This window comes from Penicilliopsis zonata, assembly GCF_001890105.1.
Source record: "Penicilliopsis zonata CBS 506.65 unplaced genomic scaffold ASPZOscaffold_18, whole genome shotgun sequence".
Lineage (NCBI taxonomy): Eukaryota > Fungi > Ascomycota > Eurotiomycetes > Eurotiales > Aspergillaceae > Penicilliopsis > Penicilliopsis zonata.
In genome coordinates, this window is record NW_019208926.1 from 97247 (window position 1) to 119099 (window position 21853).

A 21853-nucleotide genomic window follows, 5' to 3' on the forward strand; every position below is an offset into this window, starting at 1 on the left:
GCTGGCCATCGAATCCATTGCCCGGAATCGTATATCCTCTCGTTTCTTTTTGTGGTGATGTGGCAGCCGTCGGCGAAAGATGAAATCGGCGTTGCCGTCATTCGGCCGCAGAGCGAGAACTGTCGAAGAAGGGCAGTGCGAGGTGAATGGCTAGACGAAAGTAACAGATCAGCAGTGTTTCTCTTCTTGCAGACGACTTACAGCGACGCTGAGCGATGGCTCTGTCCTGTGCAAGGCTCGGCGGAGGTGACGGTGAGGCCAAAATATCTCGAGAGGAAGTCGCGATGGCGAAATGTCGATGCCTGAGGCTGCCAGGTCCCGTGCCCTAAGCAAGTCACTGGACCTGCCCAAACAGGTAGGAGGACCAATCCAAGGCCCAAAACAACTTTCACTTTGTCTACACTGGATTCTCCCACTTGGCCTTTTCATGTGCTATATATATTTTTCTACCCTTGCATGATCATTGCTGCACACTTATTTCTACATAATCCTCTATATAAGCATTTCTATCTCCCTTCTACTATGACCTTGACTGAGAGAAGCAAAGTTTGGTCTCATACATCTTGAAGTAGGTAAACTATATTCAGACCTGTTTATACCAATAATGAGAATTTCTCTAGTCTTCCACTGCAGCAGTGTAGAGTTGGAAATGAATACTAAACATGTTCTCTATAAATATTCCCTTGTTTCCTGGTTGCCTGGTTGCCTGGCTGCCTGGTTGCCTGAGGATTAGCCTGGGAATAGCTTCACTCTTAGGCCCAGTTACCTCTCTCCACTTAACCCACTGCCAGTCATTTCTGTAAGTTCATCTCATCATCTCTAATATTTATTAATACCCATGATAGACCCTGCTGATGAGTCTAGATATTAATCCAGTGCTCTAGTGTCTGAGTCAGAACGCAACGACGTGTCTCTGCGCCACCCTGTTGTCGTACTCGCAGTTCTCGCCTGTGAGACCATAGCTAGGCTGAGATACTCCCATACAGCTTCTTCATATTTCCCAGAAGCATATACTGTAGTAAGATTCAAGGAAGCCGACCGGGAAGTTTATGCTTTACTGCCTTTTACTGCTCTTCACTATACACTATCATAGACAAGAAATAATGGCTGCTTCACTCTTCATTAAACTATTCATTACTTGATGACAGCAGAATAATACCTTAGCTAACCATCTCCACAGCATCGAACCATAGAAGCCGACTCCATCGAACCATAAAAGTCGGCTCCATCGAACCCACTCTGGAATCAAAATCGGTGCGCTGCCACGTTTTATTTCTTTCTTTGCGACTGGGCTTTTGTTTAGTGTCGCAAGGTGTCGTCGATAGGTACTTTCCCTGAACATACTTGCTGACGCGTACAGATACCATTACTAGTAATTTCAGACAAGAAGAAACCGTCACAGTTGCAAGTACATGGATTTATTTTAGACTGACGAGACTGAGACTGTGAGACTGATGAGACAGGGTTATGTTTGATCATGTTTGACTATTTCTACTGACCATGTTTACTGTTTGACTATTGAGTTTCACTATGTTTGACATTACTTTGGGTGGAACTGCATAGACTGTATAAGCTTATTTGCAGGGCTTATCTACTCTGTATTGATTATGCATATCATCAAGTCGAGGGAATATTGAAATCCTTTCCTAATACTAATACTCCCTAATACTCTTCTTCTTTCCCCTTTCTTATTATCTGTATACGTACACACAGTCACTAAACATCACTAAACAGACTCACTAACACCAGCCAGCACGAATCTCATCCAGGCACACAATAAAAACAGCCAAAATTGCCGACGGGCCCAGAACCGGCGTTGAATCTATTGCTTTTGCCGGTGGGACTCGCCGGTTCAGGACATCCCAGCCGATGCCGGCCCCATAATAAAACAATCAGGCCAGGACCCCCTCGTCTGTTGATCTTTTTCCTGTTCCTGTCAGTCGCTCTTTAATACCACCACCTCTCGTTTCTTTTTCTCTCTTCTCTTCTTCAACGACAATCAAACCATGAGGTCGTCAGGGAGTCTTCTCCCCGTGGGAGCCGTCCTCCTCGGCCACCTCCTGCCGGCCCTGGCAGAGACAGTGCCCGTCGTCCGCTGTGTCTCGGCCATCGACTCGTCGGACAACGTCTTTGCCAATCCCAGCTTCGAGACCGATGGCAGCTCCGACTGGACCATCAGCGACAGTTCCACCACGGGCTACGGCGTGGTGGAAGCCGGCGAGGGAGTGTTCGCCACGGCGGCCGATGGAGAGTATTATCTCCAGCTGACCGGCGACGACATCTCCGCGACCATCGAGCAGTCGCTTGGGGGCGGCATTTCGGCTGGATTCACCTACGATTTCACCTTCTGGGCCGCCATTGAAGCCGCCGAGGGCAGTGACAGCGGCTCCTGTACAGCCTCCCTCTACCTGGATCCGGGCACGGGCGTCGACACGCTGCAGGCGTCGGTGGCATTCGCCTATCCCGGCACCTCCGACTGGACACAGTACTCGGTGTCCTACGCCGTCACTAGCAGCCATCTCTATCCTGAACTGCTCATCGAAGTCGAATGTACCAACACCGATACCTGGTATATCGGCTTGGATGCCTTTGAACTCGCCCCTGTCACCAGCGTCTGCACAACGTCCTATTCCTCCGTTGCCGTTGCCAGCCCGACTTCAGCTGCTCTTTCCAGCTCCATCGCTTCTTCCTCTTCTTCTTCTGCCTCCTCGTCGTCGTGGCCTTATCCCCGTTCCTCCGCTGTCATCCCGTCCAGCAGACCTGTTCCTCCCTATCTCAGCTCCTCGGTCGCTGCTGCATCCTCTACGCCAGTCCGTAGCATCCGTTCCTCTCGTTGCGCCCTGTCGGGCTCTGCAAGTACCACTGCTACGGCTTCTTCATCCTCCACGGTGATCCCCGGCATCCGTTCGTCTCGCTGCGCCCTGTCTGGCTCTGGAGCTGCTACTGCTTCTTCATCCACGGTGATCCCCGGTATTCGTTCCTCTCGCTGCGCCTTGTCTGGCTCTGGAAGTGCTGCTGCTACTTCTACATCCTCCACGGTGATCACCACCATTCGGACTTCTCGCTGCGCACTGTCCGGCTCTGGAAGTACGACTGCTACTCCCTCTGCATCTTCCACTGTAATCCCCGGCATCCGTTCGTCTCGCTGCGCTCTGTCCGGCTCTGGAGCTGCTACTACTTCTACTCCCTCTGCATCCTCCACGGTGATCACCACCATTCGCACTTCTCGCTGCGCCCTGTCCGGCTCTGGAAGTACGACTGCTACTCCCTCTGCGTCCTCCACGGTGATCCGTAGCATTCGCTCTTCTCGCTGCGCACTGTCTGGCTCTGGAGCTGCTACCACTTCGACATCCTCCACACTGATCACCACCATTCGCACTTCTCGCTGCAACCTTGCCGGCACGACTACCACTGCTGCTGCTGCTGCCATCACCGGTCAACCTGGTCAATCCGGTCAACTCGGCTCCACCACCTCGACCGTCTTGACCACCCGCACCTCGACCATCACCGCCTGTCCCTCCTTCGTCACCAACTGTCCCGCCAGCGAGAAATCAACCTATGTCACCACCGAGACCCTTGTGGCCAGCACCACCGTCTACCCCCTTACTGCAGGCGGAGCCCCTGCCACCGCCACCACGGAGACCATCTACACCACCCGTGTTTCCACTATTTACTCTTGCCCGGCTAGTGTCACTAACTGCCCGCTGACGGCTCGCATCTCTTCTACCACTACTGAAACCTTGGTTGTTGCTACCAGCGTCTATCCTCTGCCTACTGGTTCTAGCTCTTCTGGCTCTGGCTCCAGCTCTGGCTCTACCTCTGGTTCCTCCGGTTCTGGCTCTGGATCCGGCTCTACCTCTGGTTCCTCTGGTTCCTCTGGTTCCTCTGGTTCCTCTGGTTCCTCTGGTTCCTCTGGTTCCTCTGGTTCCTCTGGCTCTGGCTCTGGTTCTAGCTCTGGCTCTGGCTCTACCTCTGGTTCTGGTTCTAGCTCTAGCAGCTCTAGCTCTAGCTCTGGCTCTGGAAGCTCCGGTTCTAGCTCTAGCGGCTCTGGCTCTGGCTCTAGCAGCTCTAGCTCTAGCTCTGGCAGCTCTAGCTCTAGCTCTGGTTCGGGTTCCTCCGGTTCTTCCGGCTCTTCCGGTTCTTCTGGCAGCTCTAGCTCCGGCTCTTCGTCTGGATCTAGCTCTAGCTCTGGCTCCAGCTCTGGCGTCAGCGCTGGCTCTTCGTCAGGTTCCACTTCTGGCTCGGGTTCCAGCTCTAGCTCCGGCTCTTCATCTGGATCTGGATCTGGCTCCGGCTCAGGCTCTGGCTCTAGCTTTGGCGTCAGCGCTGGCTCTGGCTTCGGCTCTTCTGGTTCCTACTTCAACCACACCCGCACTGCCAGTTCCTCGGCTTCCGTGTCTCTCCCCTCGTCTTCTGTCGCTGCCGCCAGCCAAAGCGGTATCTCCTCGACCACCAGCGCCAGTGGAAGTGTGTACACGGGCGACTCTGTGTCGCAGTTCGCCTTCGCCTCCAACACGCTGGCGGTGGCTGTGGCCGTCTTGGCTGTTATGCAGGTGTTGATGTAGCGAGAAGATGGTTTTCCTTTTTGAGCCTATCAACACAGGCTCGCTTAATTTGATTCTTTTACCATGTATAAATATTTATGATTCCTTATGATCTTTATAAAGTGAGTAATAATAATCTACTAATAATTTTATATTCCTTGAAAGCAGCTCATTCTGTACTATGTAGTATAATAATAGTACTCGAGGTCTGTAGTATAATTTTTTACCATCAGACCCATACAATAATTAGTAGTGATCAAAAGGTGAGGATTACAAGTATGAAAAGCTGAATAGTCCATCCAGTAATTCAAGCTGATCTGAGCATGTGGTAATAATCCTAGTCTAAGGTCTCTCACTATGTTCATGGCTAGTCATACTCGATAATCAGAAATATTAGAACTGAATTATATCAGAAGTTCATATAGACGATAGTACAGTGGAAGTAGGGAGTGTAGTCAGTTAATATATATATACCTCCAAAGCCTTGTTTACTAGACAACACCCATCTCTAGGAAAATGAGGAAGAGAGACAAAACTGAGATAAAAGCATTTACTATATATATACTATATATATAGTACAAAGTACATTATAACTAATGATCATCTACTTGAGTAATTTCTTTAATTCTTACATATCTATCGTCCTCGTTTAATATACCCCATATGGTATAGTTCAGGACGTCTTGACACTGACGGGAACTAGTCCAGATTCGATCTAGCTCGCCGTTCCCGGCAGACATCATCATGTGGACTTTTCCTCTTTTCCTCTTCTCCGTATCCAGAGTATCAATTCAAGACAAGATAGTAATAATTTCATATTATCATATCATTACTCACTATTTCTTCATTCATTCATTTATTCATTCATATATTAATTAATTAATTTCTTTCTTTATTTATCAATTTCTCTCTCTCTTCTAGCATTCCATTCCATCTTCTATGATTAATCATTAGGTTCCAATTCTCCGTCTGGCCGGTGGCAACTGGCAACAGTGCCAACCACGGGTCAGAGTCACATGACCACCGCCCAAAGCCAACCGCCTCTCAACTCTCTCTCTCTCTCTCTCTCTCCTTCCAACGTCCATCGCGGTCATCAATGCTTTGTCTATCATGGTCGACTATTCCAACCCCGTGGCAGGCATCGCCGGCGGGTACACCGGCAACAGCCTGGCGGTGGAGGCGACGATCGTGGGCCTGCTGAGCTGCGCCCTGTTCGGCGTGCTGGAGCTGATGCTGGCCATCTTCTCGACCTTCCACGTCTACCGCGGCCTGTATTTCTGGAGCCTGCTGGTCTCGGCGGGACTGGGCGTGCTGCCGCAGTCGCTGGGCCTGCTGCTCAAGTACTTTGAGCTGGCGCCCATCGCCGCGCCCGTCACCCTGTCCACCGCCGGCTGGGCCATCATGGTCACCGGCCAGAGCCTGGTGCTGTACTCGCGCCTGCATCTTGTCGTGCAGAACCGGCTGGTGCTGCGGCTGGTGCTGGGCATGATCGTCTTCGACGCCCTCGTCCTGCAGATCCCCCAGATCGTCTTCTCGTACGGCGCCGTGTTTGTCGCCTCGCACGGCTTCCTCTACGCCTACAACATCTGGGCCAAAGTCCAGCTTACGGGCTTCTTCCTGCAGGAAGTCATCATCTCCACCGTCTTCATCGTCCAGGCCACCCGTCTGCTGCAGGCCTATCCGCGCAAGAGCGTGCGCCGGACCAGTCTCCGCTACCAGCTGCTCGCCATCAACTCCGCCATCATCGTCATGGACATCGCCCTGCTCGTCCTTGAATACCTCGATCTCTTCATCCTCCAGACCGTCCTCAAGACCTTCTTCTACATGGTCAAGCTCAAGCTCGAGTTTGCCGTCCTCTCCCGCCTTGTCTCCATGGTCAATCACCACGATCCTTTGACTCTGACCGACAGTGGCTTCTGAGTATACTCTACTATATTCTATACTATCTATTACCATTCTATACTATAATATACTATTCTATACCATCTATTACTGTCTATTACCATTCTATACTATACTATACTATTCTATTCTATTAATATCATCCGTAAACATATCGCTAGTCCCAATATAGCCATAAGAACCGAGCTTAGTAAGCCACATCCTCTTCCTCTCTTCCTCTCGTCTCTCTTCTCTCTTCTCTTCTCTCTTCTCTTCTCTCTTCTCTCTTCTCTTCTCTCTTCTCTCTTCCTTCTTCATCTCTTCTCTTCATCTCTTCTCTCCTCTTCATCTATGGCAGTCTCCGCCTCGATCAAACTGTACGACGCTGCGAAAACGACCGTCCGCAGCTTCGACCATTTCACCGCGCGCGACACCGGCATCCCAGGCGAGATCCGCCACGAACTGGCCCTGTTCGCCGCCAGCGCCGAGGGCGTTCTCTCCTCCCTAGCCCGCAGCCACGTCGCCGATGACGACGTGGAAACCGTCCTCCTCCTCAACACAGCCAGAGGCGCCGTCTCCTGTCTCGAGCGCGGGTTGCAGGCCGTGTACGCGCGCAGCAGGGGGAGACTGTTCGGGTGCGACGAGGCTTTTGCGCGCTTACTGGATGATCAGTCTGTGGAGGTCCTTCGGCGCGGCGTGAGGCGTGAGACGGCCGCTCTACAGCTGCAGATCGCTTTGTTGGACGAGGTGACCGATAACAGAGACACGGTGCCTCGCCAGGGTCTTTCTCTTACCGACGAGCTCGACGATCTCGATGCTCTGCCGTCTTACGAAGAGGCTACAAGGGGGGGAGAAGAGGAAGAAGAAGAAGAAGAAGAAGGAGAAGAGTTCTATCATGCTATCCCGGAACGGCCGGTGGAAATGTGCTCCTCACAGATGGTCTGGGAAGAAAAAGGGTACCGCTGTTATGCCTGTGCATATCATTCTCCGACCTACAAGGGATTCGAACGCCCGCATCAGAAAGTACCTTGATCTCCATCAATATATATGCTGTTCAATACTCCCTACTTGCGAGTAGAAACTCGCGGCAAAAAACCTCCCGTGCAGACGTCTCGGTCAGCTTCATCGCTCCGTTCTTCTCGCCCAGCCGCATAATCTCTTTGCCAACAGGGGGGAAGTAGGGGAGAGACTGTGGCTTTTCCTTTTCACCAGAGAGAAAACCGTTCGGATCGCCATGCTGGATGAAATTCACCCAGTACGTCGACACGGTCTGCGCCACCTGCTTGTCGCCCTCACTCCACGGATACTCGGGCGAAAAGACGAAATTGTCAAACACGTACGGCAGCTCGGCCGCATGGTGGGCGCCGAACTTCTCATTCCCACCGGCCTTCTGCGGCGGGATCTTGTCGAAGAAGTAGCCGTACACAGGCGAGGCGGCATGCTGGTGGAACTGCTCTGCCCACATGGCGACCGTGACGCGCGAGTTGTTTCTCGCCTGGGCATTCCACGCCGCGTACCGGGGGTCTGCGTCGAATGACGTCGCGGGCACAGCACCCCCGGACAAAGGATACAGCTGGAAAAACCGGTCGGTCATCTCGTCGCTGGTGTATCTGCGGCGGGCGGCGTGGCGGATCTGCTCGTCCGTCATCACCACCGACTTGCGCACGCCGATCGTGCCTCCCTCGTCGGCATTGTGGCCCGTCAAGACGGGGACATCGCTCTGGGTCCCCCGTCGGAGACACTCGCCGGGTTCGGCGGGGAGGAAGTGACCGTCGACGCAGGGGCGGTAGAACGGCGGCGGTGGCGGGTTCGGCGGGCCCAGCGTCTCGATCTCCTCGTTCTTGTTGTTTCCCTGCAGCAGGATGTCCACGGGCAGGGCACGCATCTCGGCGAGAGTCGCGCATCCCTTTTCCGCCACGGTCTCGACTCCCTGGCGAAGAGCAGTCTCTTTACTCCGGTACGCCGGCGCCAGACTCAACAGCATGGGGTCGTGCGTGAACCGTTGGCCGGACTGGGAGATGGCGCCGTGGAACAGACCCTTGGATAATGGCGACAGCAGATGCAAGCCTACCGACGCCGCTCCGGCCGACTGGCCCGCGATGGTGACGCGGTGCGGATCGCCCCCAAACGCCGCGATGTTGTCGCGGATCCATTCCAGCGCGGCCCTCTGGTCCAGCAGACCGTAGTTACCGCTGCACTCGACTCCGCAGGCCGCCAGACCCTCGCGGTCGAGTTCCGGATGCGCCAGGAATCCCAGGATTCCGACGCGGTAGTTGAGCGTGACGACCACGACGCCTTTGGATGCCAGCGACGCCCCGTCGTAGATCCGTTGGCTCCCTGCGCCGGCGACGAACCTGCCTCCGTAGAACCAGACAAAGACGGGGAGAGCAGTCTGAGGATCAGACGTCCAGACATTCAGATTGAGACAATCCTCGTCCATCGTCTCAAACTGCATATCCTCAAACGCAATCTGGGGCGCCACCGGTCCATACGAGACACATTCCCGCACGCCCGTCCATTTCTCTGCCGGCCGAGGCGGGCGCCATCTGTTGGGGCCGGCAGGGGAAGCCGCGTAGGGGATTCCCAGGTAGGCTGTGATGCCGTTATGGGAGGTGCCTTTGACCAGGCCGGAGGTTGTAGCTGGCATGAGAAAATATTAATATCTAATCAATAAGATTAATAGAGCATAATAAAATAATAGAATAATAGATATTATAATAAAATATTAATGAATAAGATAACCCCGCATTCTCCACCTCTTGGCATCTCCTTTTTTCACTCCAGGATTACTAAAAATTGCATATTACTGTTACTCTATCCCTAGGTAGTATCATGACACTGATATATCCTAGTATATAGTATACTTATATATACTAATGTATACTCAAGTATTCTAATGTATAACCCTCCTCAATGCTTTATGGAAAAAGGCGGAATTTCCGCTGCATGATGGTCGTGATGGCTGTTCAGGTAACAAGTCTCATCAATCCACCTGAATTATAACTAATCAATAGCTCCAATCCACCCTGCTGGGCCTGGAAGGACAATTCCTCAGTTCTTTGATCGGAAACCAGGCCTTTTGCCGAGTGATGGGCCGCTACAGTCCCTCCTCTCATGCGTACGCCATCTCTCCCTGGGTTCTCTCCTTATGGGCGGGTGTTTTTGGCTTGGGGTAATTCTTTTTTTTTTTTTTCCCCCGGATAATCAATCATCTTCTATTCAATTGCTTACTTCCAGACAAATCATCGGCCAACTGGTCACTGCCTCACTGGCCGACCGCTGGGGAAGACGCTTCGCCCTCTATTTCACGCTGTTCTGCGTTTATGTCGGCGTGGCGGTCGAGCTGGCCTCAGGCAGCCACAACGACTTCACCGGCGCCAAAATCCTCATGGGCTTCGCGTCGGGCGCGTTGCAGGCTGCAGTCCCGACGTTCGTGTCAGAGGTCGCCCCCAGCGAGGCCAGGGGGTTTTTCATCGGTCTCGCTGCGTTTGCTTGTACGTCGTCCTCTTTATCTAGTATCCTCTTACTGTGTCGGCTCATTTTCAGTGTCGTTTGGCAGCCTGGTGGGCAGTCTGGCGCTGTACGCCGCGGACAAGCGATACAGCGAGGATAACCTTGGCTGGCGCATCCCCCTGGCAGTCGGTCTCGCTGCCCCGACCGTCTCGCTCGTCCTGCAGCTGTTCCTCCTTCCCGAGAGCCCTGCCTGGCTGGTGGTGCGTGGGCGGATGGTCGAGGCCCGCGCCAGTCTCGCCTGGCTGTATCCCACGCTGACCGACCGGCAGCTCGACGAGCAGCTCGATCTGCTCGTCTACACGGTGCAGCGGGAGGAGGTCAAGGTGAGTACCGAGGTGGTTGAATAGGTTGCAATTACAGTTGCTAATTCTAGACCTCTTTCCTGCACTGCTTCGATCAATCGAACCGCCGCCGTACCTTTGTCTCCCTCTTCCCACAGGTCGCCGGCAACTTCACCGGCACCCAGCTCGTGGGATCTTACACAACCTATTTCTTCGAAAAGGCGGGCCTCAAGAGTGCCCTGCGCAGCAATGTCATCGTCACCTGTCTCGGGCTGGCGGGGACCATTCTCGCGTTTTTTGTTGTGGACAACAAACGCGTCGGACGGTTGACTCTCATCCTGGTTGGCGTTATTGTTTCCTCGTTGACGATGCGTAAGTTCCATCTACTACATTTACGTTTAACACTGTCTACTGATACTGATACTACTACAGTTGGCGTCGGGCTCATCGAAACAGCATCGCACGGTTCAATCTCCCAACAAGCAGGCTACGGCGCCGTCTTCCTCATCGCCCTGTACAACTTCACCTCCAGCATGGGGCCCGGAGTCGCCGGTATCAGCTACGTAGGCGAGTCGTCTGCACTCCGCCTGCGCGCAAAGACCGCCGCCGTCGCCCTCGCCACAAACGTCCTGGTTGGTACCGTCTGCAATGTCGTGCTCCCGTACCTGATCGACGCCCTGCACATGAAATCGGGATATGTGTTTTTCGGGTTTGGCGTCGTCTGCACTGTTATTGTTGTCCTTTACATCCCTGACCTTACGGGGCGGTCGTATGCGGAGATTGACGACTTGTTCAAGCATACTTAGATAGTATAGACACTATAGATACTATATATACAGTCCTATACTATCCTCAACCATCCATGTGTTTTTGCTGACGGTCAGCTCGTTTCTATAACCAGTAGGAGAACGCTTACATATCGTCGGAAATGATGTCCTCGTCCCGCTTCAGTGATGGCTGCAATCTGTTCTTCTGCCAGGGGGGGGCCTGTCACTGCCTCCACGGCTTCCTTCATATGCTCCTCTTTTCCCGAGCGCCTGTTCTATTAGCAAAAACCAGGTAAAAGGAGTTCAATGAATGGATACATCACTACAATCCCCTTCGAAACCTGTAGAGCCCATTTCATGAGAACCTGGGCTCGAGACAGACCTGTCTGCTCTGCAATCTGCGCCACCGCCTCGTCCACGGGCCCGACGTGTTTGTACAGAGGCACCAGAGTCCCGAAGCAGGAGACTGTGATTTCGTGCCGGGCACACAGCTCCAGGAGGGGCTGGTTGGCAGTGTATACATATGGATGGAATTCCGTTTGGAAAACGCTCGGTTTGACCTGTAGCCAACAGCATAAACATCGTAGAACCTCTCATGTATGAACATAATGAATGTAGTTGTAGTCAACGCACCTTGCAAGAACTAAGCAGCTCCTCCAGATCTTGATAGGTGAAACTCGCCACGCCGATGGACTTTGCTTTACCAGCCGCATGCACCTGTTCCATCTCTGCCCACCCGCGCGGGATGCCCAGTAGGGAGAGCAACGTCTTGGACGAATGCACCATGTACAGATCCACCGCTGAGGTCTGTAGCAAGGCGAGCGATTCCTCGATCCGTTTAGCCGGGAGGCGAGTATTTCCTACTACAAAGTATAAGAAGAGAAGAAGAGAAGAAGAGTATAAGAAGGCTTGAACACACATTTGACAGACAGATATGCATCTTGTTTGACTTCTCCGACGTATTTTTCATTCTCGAATCGTTCGCCGGTGTCTAAAGGTTAGTATTGATATTAACAGACGGAGTCTACGTACCTATATGCCGGATTCCAAGCTTCAAGGCCTGCGTAAGAGACGCCCGACAGTCCTGTCCGACGTAATTCTTATGGTCCTCCGCTGGATTATTAGCGAGTTCTCCTCGTCAAGAAGCGCAGGCTTACATTTTCCCGTCCCGATCGCGAGAATGGGAATGGCAGTCCCATCATTGAGTTGTTTGGTTGGTATCATAGTTGCAGTGAAAGAGTCGCAGTGAGAGTTGAAGAATAACGCGGGGTTACGGACAAGTGGGATAATCAAGTTGCCTGAGGCATTACTTAGCCTGAGGCCCGATTCCTGCCTGAGGCATTTATTGCCTGAGGTTTATCACTCAACTTCCGTAACCTCCGCCTCTAATCTCCGTCTCCATAACTTCCGTCTCTCACTCCCTCTCCTTCTCTCCCTCTCTCTTTCTCTCTCTCTCTCAGATCCTCTCCGACATGACAGAACGCGCTAAATACGCTGTACGTCTTCCTTTCAATTGCAATATCTGCTGACTCCAAGGCCAGTGCGATAAATGCCGCGCCCGCAAGGTCAGTCTGTTCCTTTGACTTCGCTGCTAGTTTGTTGCCAGGCCACCACTGACAAACAGGCCGCCTGCTCTCGCGATACTCCAACCTGCCGCCGTTGTCGCGAAGAAGGACAAGAATGCTCGTATTCACGTTCCGGCGTGATTAGGCGCAGCAAAAAGGGGAAACAATCTCGCATCTCTTCTCAGTCTGTTACCGGCGTCTCTTCTCATCCTGGCTCTCGTGAGGTCTCCCCCGATGGCCAGTCATGCGGGCTTCGACAACCAAACGACCAGATGACTGGGTCGACACACGAGCGGCTGCAGCTGCTGGCTGGGCGGGATTGTCCTGCGCTGAAAGCCATTGCTGCCCTGTTGGAAGAGTACACGGCGACATGGCAGGGTTCGGCGGCGTTCGACTCGCTGGCCGAGGGGAGTCCAACGGCTTTCTTCTTGTTTGATGGTGACGAAGCCCGTCAATGGGTGGACAGTAAGTCATCATGGTCTATACCAGTTCTATATACTCACTTTCAGCCTTCATAAAGATTCTCCAGAAAGAACAACTGCTAGTCACCTCCCCACCCTCCGAACTGCTGGCGATACCATCGCACCCGGACCAGGTGGATCGCACCTGGCTGGTCATGTTCTACAGCATCACCCTGCACACCGCAGCCAACCTAGATGACTCGACAAGAGGAAAATTGAAGGGAAACCTGTGGCTGGCCTTTAATGACGTCCGTCTCCTGCTCGAGCCAAACGTGCTGAGCATCCAGGCGTTGGTGCTCATGGCCTGCTACGCCGAGCAGTTCATGACCCCGTCCCTCTGCTGGTCGCTGGTCAACAAAGCGTGTACCATGCTACAGGCCTTGGGAATCACCCACTGGCGGCTGGATACCGCTACCCGTGAACGACGCATCCTGGTCTTCTGGCGACTGAACATCATGGACAAGTCTCTCGCTCTGATTCTAAACCGCCCGCCGGCCTTTCATCGCCAACTCGTCAAGGAGATTCCCATGCCCACCCTCAATCAATTATTGACCATCTCCTCCCCCTCCTCCTCCCCCTCCTCTATCCCTGCTCTCTTCAGCGCGCACTACATGCACCAGATGCATCTGCTGTCGGTCGTCATGGCAGATCTCTGGCACTGCATGTTCGGACGGGATTCAAGCGACGCGGACAGAATCAAAGAGAACCTCGACTCCTGGTATCGTCAGGCCAGAGAGGTATTCTTTTCCCCCACTGTTTATGTAATGTGCAAGTCTAATTTGTAGGTCCTCGAAGCAGCGGCGACGGCCGAGAAACCCCTTCTGAACGAAGATGGCATCGCAGGCGTTGAGCTCAGCCTGCAGACCTTCCATTTGTACTATTATTACCTTCTGGTCTATTTGACCGTGTCGGCCAAGCATCTCCGGACCAATTGGACCAGCTCTGCCTTGAAGATGCTCTCATTGACAAAAGCCACCACAAACACCATAACTATACCCGAACCGTATCCCTCCCTGCTCTGGCCACGCATTCACTGCCCGCTGACTGCGTTCGGTACCCTCTGGGGTGAAGCCGTGGTGAAAAGTCACTCGCAGCCCGAGCAGAGCCAGCGCGCCCTTGACGCCATCCAGCATTTCCCTGCCTTTCTAGCAACCCTGGCTTCGAGAAATCCCACCATCGCCAAGTTGGCGGGCATCACGGAACGTATTCTCGAAGAGGTGAAAAATGCTGGTAAGTCTTTTCTATATTCATTCATTCTTTTCAACAACATAGTTCCTTATCTAACAATACAGTTGACGATAAAAATGAGTCGGAAGCAGTGCCAGAAATCTCCTTCGAGGAGCAGCTGAACGGTTTATTTGCAGAGGACGCCTTCGATACGCTTGACTGGTTTGCGTGGGTGGAATGAAATAGAATAAGCAGAACATAGCGATAATGAATAATACAAAAAATAGCTGTTGTTGAGCTATAAGATGTTAAATTCCATAACTTCCGCAACTCCCGTATCTTCCGCCATTGCCTATAAATTCCCTCGCCCTCCCACTCTCATTCTTCCACTCTCAGTTCTCTCACTCTCCTCTATTCAACCCTCTTTCCATTCACTCTACTCTCCTCTATGTACTCCGTGATTATTGCCGGGGGAGGTCCCGTCGGCCTCTTCCTCGCCGGCGAACTGGCCCTGCAGAAGATCTCAGTCCTCGTCCTCGAACGCGATCCCCCAGCCGTCAAAGGAGGGCAAAAGACAAGCATGAAAGATGGCCCTCTCGGTCGACGCGGTCTGTTCAAACCGGCCATCGAAGCGTTCTACCGACGCGGCATCCTCTCCGAAATACTCTTCCCGACCTCGTCTAGCGGAAAAGAACGTGCAAATTATATCGAGAAAGGGGCCGGGTTCACCTTTGGCGGCCATTTCGCCGGCTTCCCCGTCAACGCCAACCAGGTGGACTTTTCCGTCTTCCCTCACCATCGGGCTGGGCCGAGTTTCATGCCCGGCGTGACTACTCTGGGCAGGATGGAAGCTGTGCTGGCTGCGAGGGCGGAAGCGCTGGGCGTGACTATCTTACGGGGGAAGACTGTGTGCGAGGTGTCGTGTGAGGAGGACCGAGTGAGAGTCTACACCCACGACCAAGACAAGGGAAAAGAGGCGTATACAGCGTCGTATCTTGTTGGCTGCGACGGCGGTCGGTCTACCGTTCGGAAAGCCTGCGGGTTCGATTTCCAAGGCACACCCGGCGAGATAACGGGGTACGCCGGGATCTGCGAGGTGAACGATCCCACCGGGGCAATGAAGGAAGGGTTCATGCGTACAGAGAAGGGAATGTACATCTTCAACAAGGGGCAGGGGATGCTCCACCTCGTCGACTTTGAGCCCTTCAACCGCACGGCAAACACGGTCATCACCCTGGCGCATTTCGAGTCTGTTCTGCATCGCGTGGTGGGAACAAAAACCCTTACCCTCAAGTCTCTCCACCAGGCTACCTCCTTCACAGACCGCGCAATGCAAGCCACGCAGTATCGACGAGGGAATGTCTTTCTCGCAGGGGACAGTGCGCATATCCATTCTCCGCTGGGCGCGCAGGGGTTGACTCTTGGGATCGCCGATGCTATCAATCTAGGCTGGAAACTTGCACGCGCTGTCACCTCCCCATCTACTACAGATAGCCTGTTGGACACGTATCATGCAGAGCGGGCGCCAGAGGCAGCTGCCGTGCTGGAATGGACGCGTGCCCAGGTCGTCACTCTTCGAAGTGATCCGTACAGTCGGGCTGTCGGGCGTTTGATCCAGGATCTCATCTCCACAGACCAGGGGGCGACGTACTTCCTCTCTCGCATGTGGGGGATCAACCAGCGATATGATCTTGGACATGGAAATGCCGATTCGCTGGTTGGACAGAGTGCGCCAGATGTGATTCTGAAGTCTGGTGGTCGCCTGGGAGATGTGCTTTGTACAGGCGAGTCTGTGGTCGTGGCAGACACAGCTGTCGAAATACCTGGGATCAAGTGTTACCAGGCTGATATCCATGGAATGATGCTGGTTAGACCAGATGGCATTGTAGCTTATGCTGGGGGTGATCTGGATACTTTAAGAAGTTTATTAATACTCTGAATCATAACTATCTACATTATAAATTTATTGTTCTATCTATATTATTCATTCATCATGTCTACTGTCTAGTATCTATCTCTAATTTTTCTATCGATTGTCCATTATTTTATTATCTCTATTTCTGCTATTGTCTCAACAGATAGGCTAGTGGCACCCAGTGGTTCTTAATAGTAAGATAGCAGAGGTGAAGCAGAACCCAGTTGTCGACGCGGTAGATGACAAGGGCAGACAAGATAGCGACAAGGATAGCGACGTTGTAGATCATTCCATGACCGAACAGCCACTGAGACCAAGAGTCCTCTTCCGAGTGGTTGTTGCTCCCCGTGACGAACGACTTGGGCCGGTGCGAGGAGAGGTGGAAGCGAGCGATAGCCAGCAGATTCATCCCGGCCATCCACCGGTTCTCCCACGAGGCAAATGGCGCACAGCCTGCACATGCGGCCTGGAGATGCTCGTACCCCCATTGCACAGCGACGTAGAGAAGAGACAGCGCCGACATCCACGGGGGGAAAGGCAGGGACAGAGACGCCGAGACAGCCAAGACTGGAAGCAGGACAAAGCCGAGAAAAGAAGAAAGTAACCCCCAGACAATGAAGAGGCCGTCCCGCACAATCATCCACTGGATTTTCCTGGGAATATGGCCTTCCTTTAGAGCAAAGACCTGCTGCGAATGTCCGATCATCCAGCGATTGCGCTGTGCGATGTGGCCGCGCAACGAAGAAGGGACGAGCCCGTGCTGCAGCTGCTCATCCACCTGGACGATACGTCGGTCGTGGCCGCGTAGAACAAGCGAAAGCTGCCAATCCTCGCTGAACGAGAAGGTCGGGTACCCGCCTGCCTCGAGGATGGCCTGTCGTCGGAAGACAGCGCCGGAACCAGAGTCGATCGCCTGTCCGGCGCGATCCAACGCGCTGTTGATCACCGTGTAGAAATGGCTGCGGGACTGAGACAGTCTGTCTCCGTCCGGCAGATTGGAGAAATACTGGCGTGTGGTGACGAGCGAGACGCTCTCGTCGCGCAGGAGATGCGGGATCGTGGCGCGCAGGAAATCGGGGCACGGAACAGAATCGGCGTCGAGAATCGCACAGAAGACAGGCTGGTCGTCTTTCTCTCCCCTTTCGAGCTCAGACAAGGCGAAGTTGATGTTTCCGGCCTTTGCAAAGACCTTGCCCGACTGTTTTCCGCGCGTGTGGTACGACAGATGGGGGTATTTCTCCTCTCGCAACGCCTTGACTCGCTCGCACAGGATCTTCGACTCCCCGTCGTCGAGCACTCGCACTCTGAAAGAGGAGCGAGGGTAATCGATTGAACACGCGGCCGTCACGGTCTGCAGGATGATTTCCTCATCTTCACCGCAGCAGGGGAGCAGGATGTCCACGCGAGGAACTGTCTCACCGTGGATCCGCAGTTTCTCGCGCGGTGGTGCTTTTGTACTTGCCACCAGGCATTGTTCGAGATACGGAGTGTCTGTTCGATGAGTTAGCTGATACTGAGGTGGTGATTGATGGAAAGAATCAGCTTACAAGCAAATATTCCCTCGACCGCCAGAGTCACCCACATCCACCATGTGCTTTCATAGCAGACAAGAAACAACAGTCGGAAGCAGAAATACACGCGGCAGATCCAAATAGCAGCCAGAGACAGGCAATGCAACGCTGTCTGGTAGCGCTGGCCGCCGAGGGCGTCGCGGTCTGGCGGGAGAGCGCGAATGTCGTACATGAGGGCAGGCAGTTGGTTGCGGAGTGGTTGAGAGGAGGGGAGGAGGAGGAGGAGGAGGAGGAGGAGGAATAAATAGAAAAGAAAGGAGAAAGTTCTAGACTGGAGGCTAAGAAGACTAAGAGCTGTTACCGAGTAATTTAGACTATGAGACTAGTCACTGTTTGCTGGAGACTAATAGAATAGACTAATTTAGACTCTTAATATACTCCATACAACTCTCACCTCAACGGAGACCCTTGTCTGTACGATAATTGATCACAGAGGATATGGTAATAATAGTAGCAGCTCTCTATATTCACCTAGCATTTTTAATTAATCAACTCCTAAGTCCCTCATGGATTAATGCCATTTCTTGCCTCCCCTATTCAATCTATTTATAGGCAGACTATCGACGCCTCAAGCCACGCATTCCTCCCGGGCCATCCGCTTTCTCCATACGGAAATACTTGATGATTTTTCAATGTCAATTCCAATCAGCAATCTCTGATATCTAATTTGATCAATCATTCTTCATTACACCTGAGTATGATGTACTGGTAGTAAGTGCAGGGATGGAGATTTTATCTAATATTATGAGATCTCTCACATGGTCGAAACATGTATAATGAATCTGAGAGGTTGACAGACACGGTCAGATTACAGCGAGCAGCTAAAGTGAGATCAAACTAAGAAAGAAATTGAATCAGAGATATAATCCACAGAATAGATACGGAGTACTTGAGGAAGTGAGAGAGCTGGAAAACTATATTCTAGAACATGCTCCACTATTCAAATGAGCGAATAGAATCCTGACTTGACATAATACTTGCTACCGTAGTAGTAGTGCAGCTCCTCAAATACTTCTTTAAATTTCACTGATCTACAGTATCACCCTTGTTTAGTGGCTAGAGCTGAACACTGTATTCCTATAGCACTCTAACTATGAGATTATAACAGATCTGACCATTGACCTTTTGATTGGCAGGTGGGAATGATGTCTATACCCGCTTACATTAGGTACGGAGTACCGAGTACATGGTCCCAGACAGAATCTAGAACTATGGACACTTGGGAGAAAAGCCTCCATAGAATATAATTTATACTAGTTATCTGACTCCCGCTGAATCTTATTGATACTACATACATTCTGGCGAGTCTCAGATTTATTCTACTCTGTACCTTCTACTCCTAAGAGGGAAAGAAGTATTGCTTTGGAGAACCTGTTAAGCAATTACTTATATATGGATGTGTATTTATAAGAATCATAATGACTCTGAGTGATTAGATTCTTATAGCATGTATTTAATCAACTTCCACAATAAGGTACAAGTGATCTAGTGTTTAGAGGGTTCTCAGCTCTCCCTGAAATTTATTTTAAAGATAGTCTATCAGTGATAGGAGTGAAATTGGATTTTTAAAATATCTATTCTTTTTTAACCTTATATAATAATCTACTAATAAGACCAACCCCCTTTCATCAGTCAAATCTGCAAAATTTGACAGAATGAGAACTAAGACCAGCCCCCTCAGGGCTGAAAGTATCTCTCTTTCTGAGGATGATCCTGCCCATGCGGAAATGAACTATATCACCAAAGCAACGCAGACAGGCGACACTTCCCCGGAGACTGAGGGAGAGGTAATACTAGCAGAAAACACAGGAGATATTTGTGCAGTCCTTGGAGCTGCCATTGAGACAGGAGATGTGCATAAAGTCAAGGTGATACTGGACAAGAACGACGATTTGGCAAACAGCTGGCTCAGCTATCTATTCTCTGAGGTTAGAGATAAAGAAGTGACATCTCTGGTGGTGTCTGCTGCCTACGGTCAGGAGGAGACCATAGATCTACTCTGGAGAAGCATGCCAACATAGAAGCAAAGACGTTGGAAAGCCATAGTCCCCCCCTTGTGATACTGACCTGTATCCCCAATTTCATATTGACCTCCCTCTTTGCATTGAACGTCTCCGGCTTTCCTCATCAGGGGAACAACATTGAATATCGAGGATCATGGGTCTTTCCAATTGTCTGTGAGCCTCAACTTCCATTGACAACTATATGATTATCTTTAATATGTCTGGCCAAAGTAGTTTTAAACAGTTTACTATGTCTAGATTACCAGACCATACCTGCTATTATTTTCATCTCCAGACGGCATAAAATGTGGAAAGAATCAAGTTAATAGACCTAAAATGGGATTCGTGAATTCTACCTACCAACAGTAAGAGCCAGTCCAAACGGGTACATCCATTTCTCAGCCACGTGCTCTCGGAGACTTTTGCCGCTGTGCCATGCCGTACCTCAAGAGATTGACGTACAAAGAAAGCTGAGTCAGCCATAGGTATTACTATTTAGGTATAGGGTCTTGTGAGGTGACTCCAAGGACACACCAGCCAATCATAGAGTTATATATTAGTATATAGAGACCCACACAGTCTGCCTGGCAAACACTGTGGGTCTTATAGAGGAGTACTACCACTCGCTATGCTTCATACTCTATCAGGGAGCTATTCCACTAGAAATATGACAAATATCTAAAAAGTCATGTGGTGTGATTGAAGTGGTGAACTCGCAGTCCCCCTTGGCGCTTATGCGAAACAGAGAGGGAGCACGAGGTCAGAGTACTCCTGCATCCCATTACGAAAGGCGAGGCGTGCAATAGCAATCCAGGAACTTATAAACAATCATTGGTGGCTGGAGAAGGTGCCCTGTACACGCAGCCCCCATCCGCAACGTGGTTCAACTCGAGACACCCATTTCTTCGTCCAAATACGAAAGACTCCATCTCAAGTAGGCAGATCGGGCCTCGAAAGCAGAGGGGGATTCCCAGTGTGTAAAAGTGACGAGAGCCTTACTGCGCCTTCTCCTTCCCACACAAACATCTTATTTCTTGTCTCTGTTTTATTTATCTATTTTTTTCCCCCTCTTCCGCATTTTCTGCCTTAGATAGAGCTGTCTGCCTTGTTTGGCCCTTTCGCTCTCTTGAGTCTGCCGACCGTCTCATGGCAGATGGACCCGTTCTCCAGCCCCGAGGCTCAGCCGCGCCGTGGTAAGAGCGATCGCCCTCAAAGGGACTCTAGTAGTATTCATCATTACTCTATATCCTATCGCTGCTGGATACTCTTTCTCTATTTCCTTCTCTTCATTCAGGAGCCGAATTGTGTTAAGAACTGATAGTGAAGAAGCTGGCGAGCAGTCCAAACGCCCCCATCCTGCATCGATCCTCCGTTCGTCGCTTTCTTGTGACTCGACCGTCTTCCCTCCGATTTGGTTTTCTTCGGCAGCAAACCGAGTTTCACAATGACTCACCGGCCACCCCCGCCCCAGTGGCTTTGCAATCTTTGGGATCGCCCTTGACAGCGGGTGCTGCTCGGTCGGATGAATCATTAGTGTTGAATGAGGAGATCTTGTTCGGAATGACAGGAACATTCTCATCTCTTCATGGACTCGCTTTGGACACTGTGCCTGTCGATTTTGATCGGCTGTCTGGTCGTTCAGGCCTATCCAGTACAGACTCTGGGGTCATTTTCATTCGCCAAGATAATTTCAGCAGGAGTGATATCGCGAGCATTGCAGTCTCATCAGTCGATTGGTCTCTCGACCAGAGCCTACCTCCGTCAATGAACAATATCCAGATGGAAGAGTACCAGGGTCCCTTGATCCCCCTGCAATCCATACCATCAGATATTGAAGCCCAGCTAGCCGGCATTGTGCGAAATGTCACTTGGCATTTCGCAGGTCAAGCCCACACCTACGTGGCGGACTTTGATGTTGTGGATACAGACCGTTTCGATGTCTTGATAAGTCAGTTTACTCTCAACACGTATCAATTCCTTCCCCGGGTCTCGACTCCACGGACGGAACCGCGAGATCTCGATTCGACGGCTTGAACTCTCAAGCATATATTAGTTACCCACAGCTACAGTATTTCTACTTCTATGGTATAATATAGTATAAATACATTCACTATCTTTCAGAGTGTGTGGGGGCACCTTACTGTCTGCGTATGAGATTTGTATGTCCTCAATGATATCTCTGCGT

At 51.6% G+C, this 21853-nt stretch overlaps 10 protein-coding genes across 10 annotated transcripts; 7 read left to right on the top strand and 3 right to left on the bottom strand.

The window, feature by feature from the left end:
• The first annotated feature begins 1939 nt into the window (after positions 1–1939).
• ASPZODRAFT_135982 (hypothetical protein) lies at positions 1940–4629 on the top strand. Its single transcript, XM_022723951.1, has one exon. The coding sequence runs from the start codon at positions 2007–2009 to the stop codon at positions 4563–4565; it is 2559 nt and encodes an 852-aa protein (XP_022578035.1). The 5' UTR covers positions 1940–2006; the 3' UTR covers positions 4566–4629.
• A 727-nt stretch (positions 4630–5356) lies between these two features.
• Positions 5357–6790, top strand: ASPZODRAFT_135983 (hypothetical protein). Its single transcript, XM_022723952.1, has one exon. The coding sequence runs from the start codon at positions 5655–5657 to the stop codon at positions 6462–6464; it is 810 nt and encodes a 269-aa protein (XP_022578036.1). The 5' UTR covers positions 5357–5654; the 3' UTR covers positions 6465–6790.
• On the top strand, positions 6777–7457 carry ASPZODRAFT_19251 (hypothetical protein; the record flags this gene model as incomplete). Its single annotated transcript, XM_022727363.1, has 1 exon — positions 6777–7457. One exon carries the CDS (start codon positions 6777–6779, stop codon positions 7455–7457), a length of 681 nt encoding a protein of 226 aa, XP_022578037.1.
• On the bottom strand, positions 7023–9102 carry ASPZODRAFT_135985 (hypothetical protein). The gene has a single exon (XM_022723953.1). It carries the CDS (start codon positions 9070–9072, stop codon positions 7480–7482), a length of 1593 nt encoding a protein of 530 aa, XP_022578038.1. The 5' UTR covers positions 9073–9102; the 3' UTR covers positions 7023–7479.
• Positions 9103–9290: 188 nt separating this feature from the next.
• ASPZODRAFT_135987 (hypothetical protein) lies at positions 9291–11076 on the top strand. The gene is made up of 6 exons (XM_022723954.1): positions 9291–9395; positions 9440–9597; positions 9663–9919; positions 9972–10261; positions 10312–10591; positions 10652–11076. Exons 1-6 carry the CDS (start codon positions 9384–9386, stop codon positions 11023–11025), a joined length of 1371 nt encoding a protein of 456 aa, XP_022578039.1. The 5' UTR covers positions 9291–9383; the 3' UTR covers positions 11026–11076.
• Positions 11003–12210, bottom strand: ASPZODRAFT_28199 (hypothetical protein; the record flags this gene model as incomplete). The annotated part of the gene is made up of 7 exons (XM_022728118.1): positions 11003–11092; positions 11136–11256; positions 11305–11546; positions 11620–11849; positions 11906–11977; positions 12019–12099; positions 12144–12210. 7 exons carry the CDS (start codon positions 12208–12210, stop codon positions 11072–11074), a joined length of 834 nt encoding a protein of 277 aa, XP_022578040.1. The 3' UTR covers positions 11003–11071.
• Positions 12211–12458: 248 nt separating this feature from the next.
• Positions 12459–14420, top strand: ASPZODRAFT_145886 (hypothetical protein; the record flags this gene model as incomplete). The annotated part of the gene is made up of 6 exons (XM_022725120.1): positions 12459–12482; positions 12528–12551; positions 12593–13016; positions 13061–13749; positions 13798–14242; positions 14305–14420. The coding sequence occupies 6 exons, from the start codon at positions 12459–12461 to the stop codon at positions 14418–14420; spliced, it is 1722 nt and encodes a 573-aa protein (XP_022578041.1).
• A 175-nt stretch (positions 14421–14595) lies between these two features.
• Positions 14596–16118, top strand: ASPZODRAFT_2114015 (hypothetical protein; the record flags this gene model as incomplete). Its single annotated transcript, XM_022727756.1, has 1 exon — positions 14596–16118. Exon 1 carries the CDS (start codon positions 14628–14630, stop codon positions 16116–16118), a length of 1491 nt encoding a protein of 496 aa, XP_022578042.1. The 5' UTR covers positions 14596–14627.
• A 65-nt stretch (positions 16119–16183) lies between these two features.
• ASPZODRAFT_102882 (hypothetical protein) lies at positions 16184–17866 on the bottom strand. The gene is made up of 2 exons (XM_022720815.1): positions 17642–17866; positions 16184–17585 (listed from the first exon to the last, which is right to left on the bottom strand). Exons 1-2 carry the CDS (start codon positions 17835–17837, stop codon positions 16243–16245), a joined length of 1539 nt encoding a protein of 512 aa, XP_022578043.1. The 5' UTR covers positions 17838–17866; the 3' UTR covers positions 16184–16242.
• Positions 17867–21423: 3557 nt separating this feature from the next.
• ASPZODRAFT_135991 (hypothetical protein) lies at positions 21424–21728 on the top strand. The gene has a single exon (XM_022723955.1). It carries the CDS (start codon positions 21433–21435, stop codon positions 21700–21702), a length of 270 nt encoding a protein of 89 aa, XP_022578044.1. The 5' UTR covers positions 21424–21432; the 3' UTR covers positions 21703–21728.
• Positions 21729–21853: the final 125 nt, after the last annotated feature.

What these genes read in the sequence shown, in the direction of transcription:
- ASPZODRAFT_135982 (XM_022723951.1), top strand. Translation starts at nt 2,007, where the DNA reads ATGAGGTCGTCAGGGAGTCTTCTCCCCGTGGGAGCCGTCCTCCTCGGC.
- ASPZODRAFT_135983 (XM_022723952.1), top strand. Translation starts at nt 5,655, where the DNA reads ATGGTCGACTATTCCAACCCCGTGGCAGGCATCGCCGGCGGGTACACC.
- ASPZODRAFT_135985 (XM_022723953.1), bottom strand. Translation starts at nt 9,072, where the DNA reads ATGCCAGCTACAACCTCCGGCCTGGTCAAAGGCACCTCCCATAACGGC.
- ASPZODRAFT_135987 (XM_022723954.1), top strand. An exon ending in CGGTCTCGCTGCGTTTGCTT is followed by an intron (nt 9,920 to 9,971) that starts GTACGTCGTCCT and finishes GCTCATTTTCAG; the next exon opens with TGTCGTTTGGCAGCCTGGTG. An exon ending in TGCAGCGGGAGGAGGTCAAG is followed by an intron (nt 10,262 to 10,311) that starts GTGAGTACCGAG and finishes TGCTAATTCTAG; the next exon opens with ACCTCTTTCCTGCACTGCTT.
- ASPZODRAFT_102882 (XM_022720815.1), bottom strand. Translation starts at nt 17,837, where the DNA reads ATGTACGACATTCGCGCTCTCCCGCCAGACCGCGACGCCCTCGGCGGC. An exon ending in GGTCGAGGGAATATTTGCTT is followed by an intron (nt 17,586 to 17,641) that starts GTAAGCTGATTC and finishes CTCATCGAACAG; the next exon opens with ACACTCCGTATCTCGAACAA.
- ASPZODRAFT_135991 (XM_022723955.1), top strand. Translation starts at nt 21,433, where the DNA reads ATGAACAATATCCAGATGGAAGAGTACCAGGGTCCCTTGATCCCCCTG.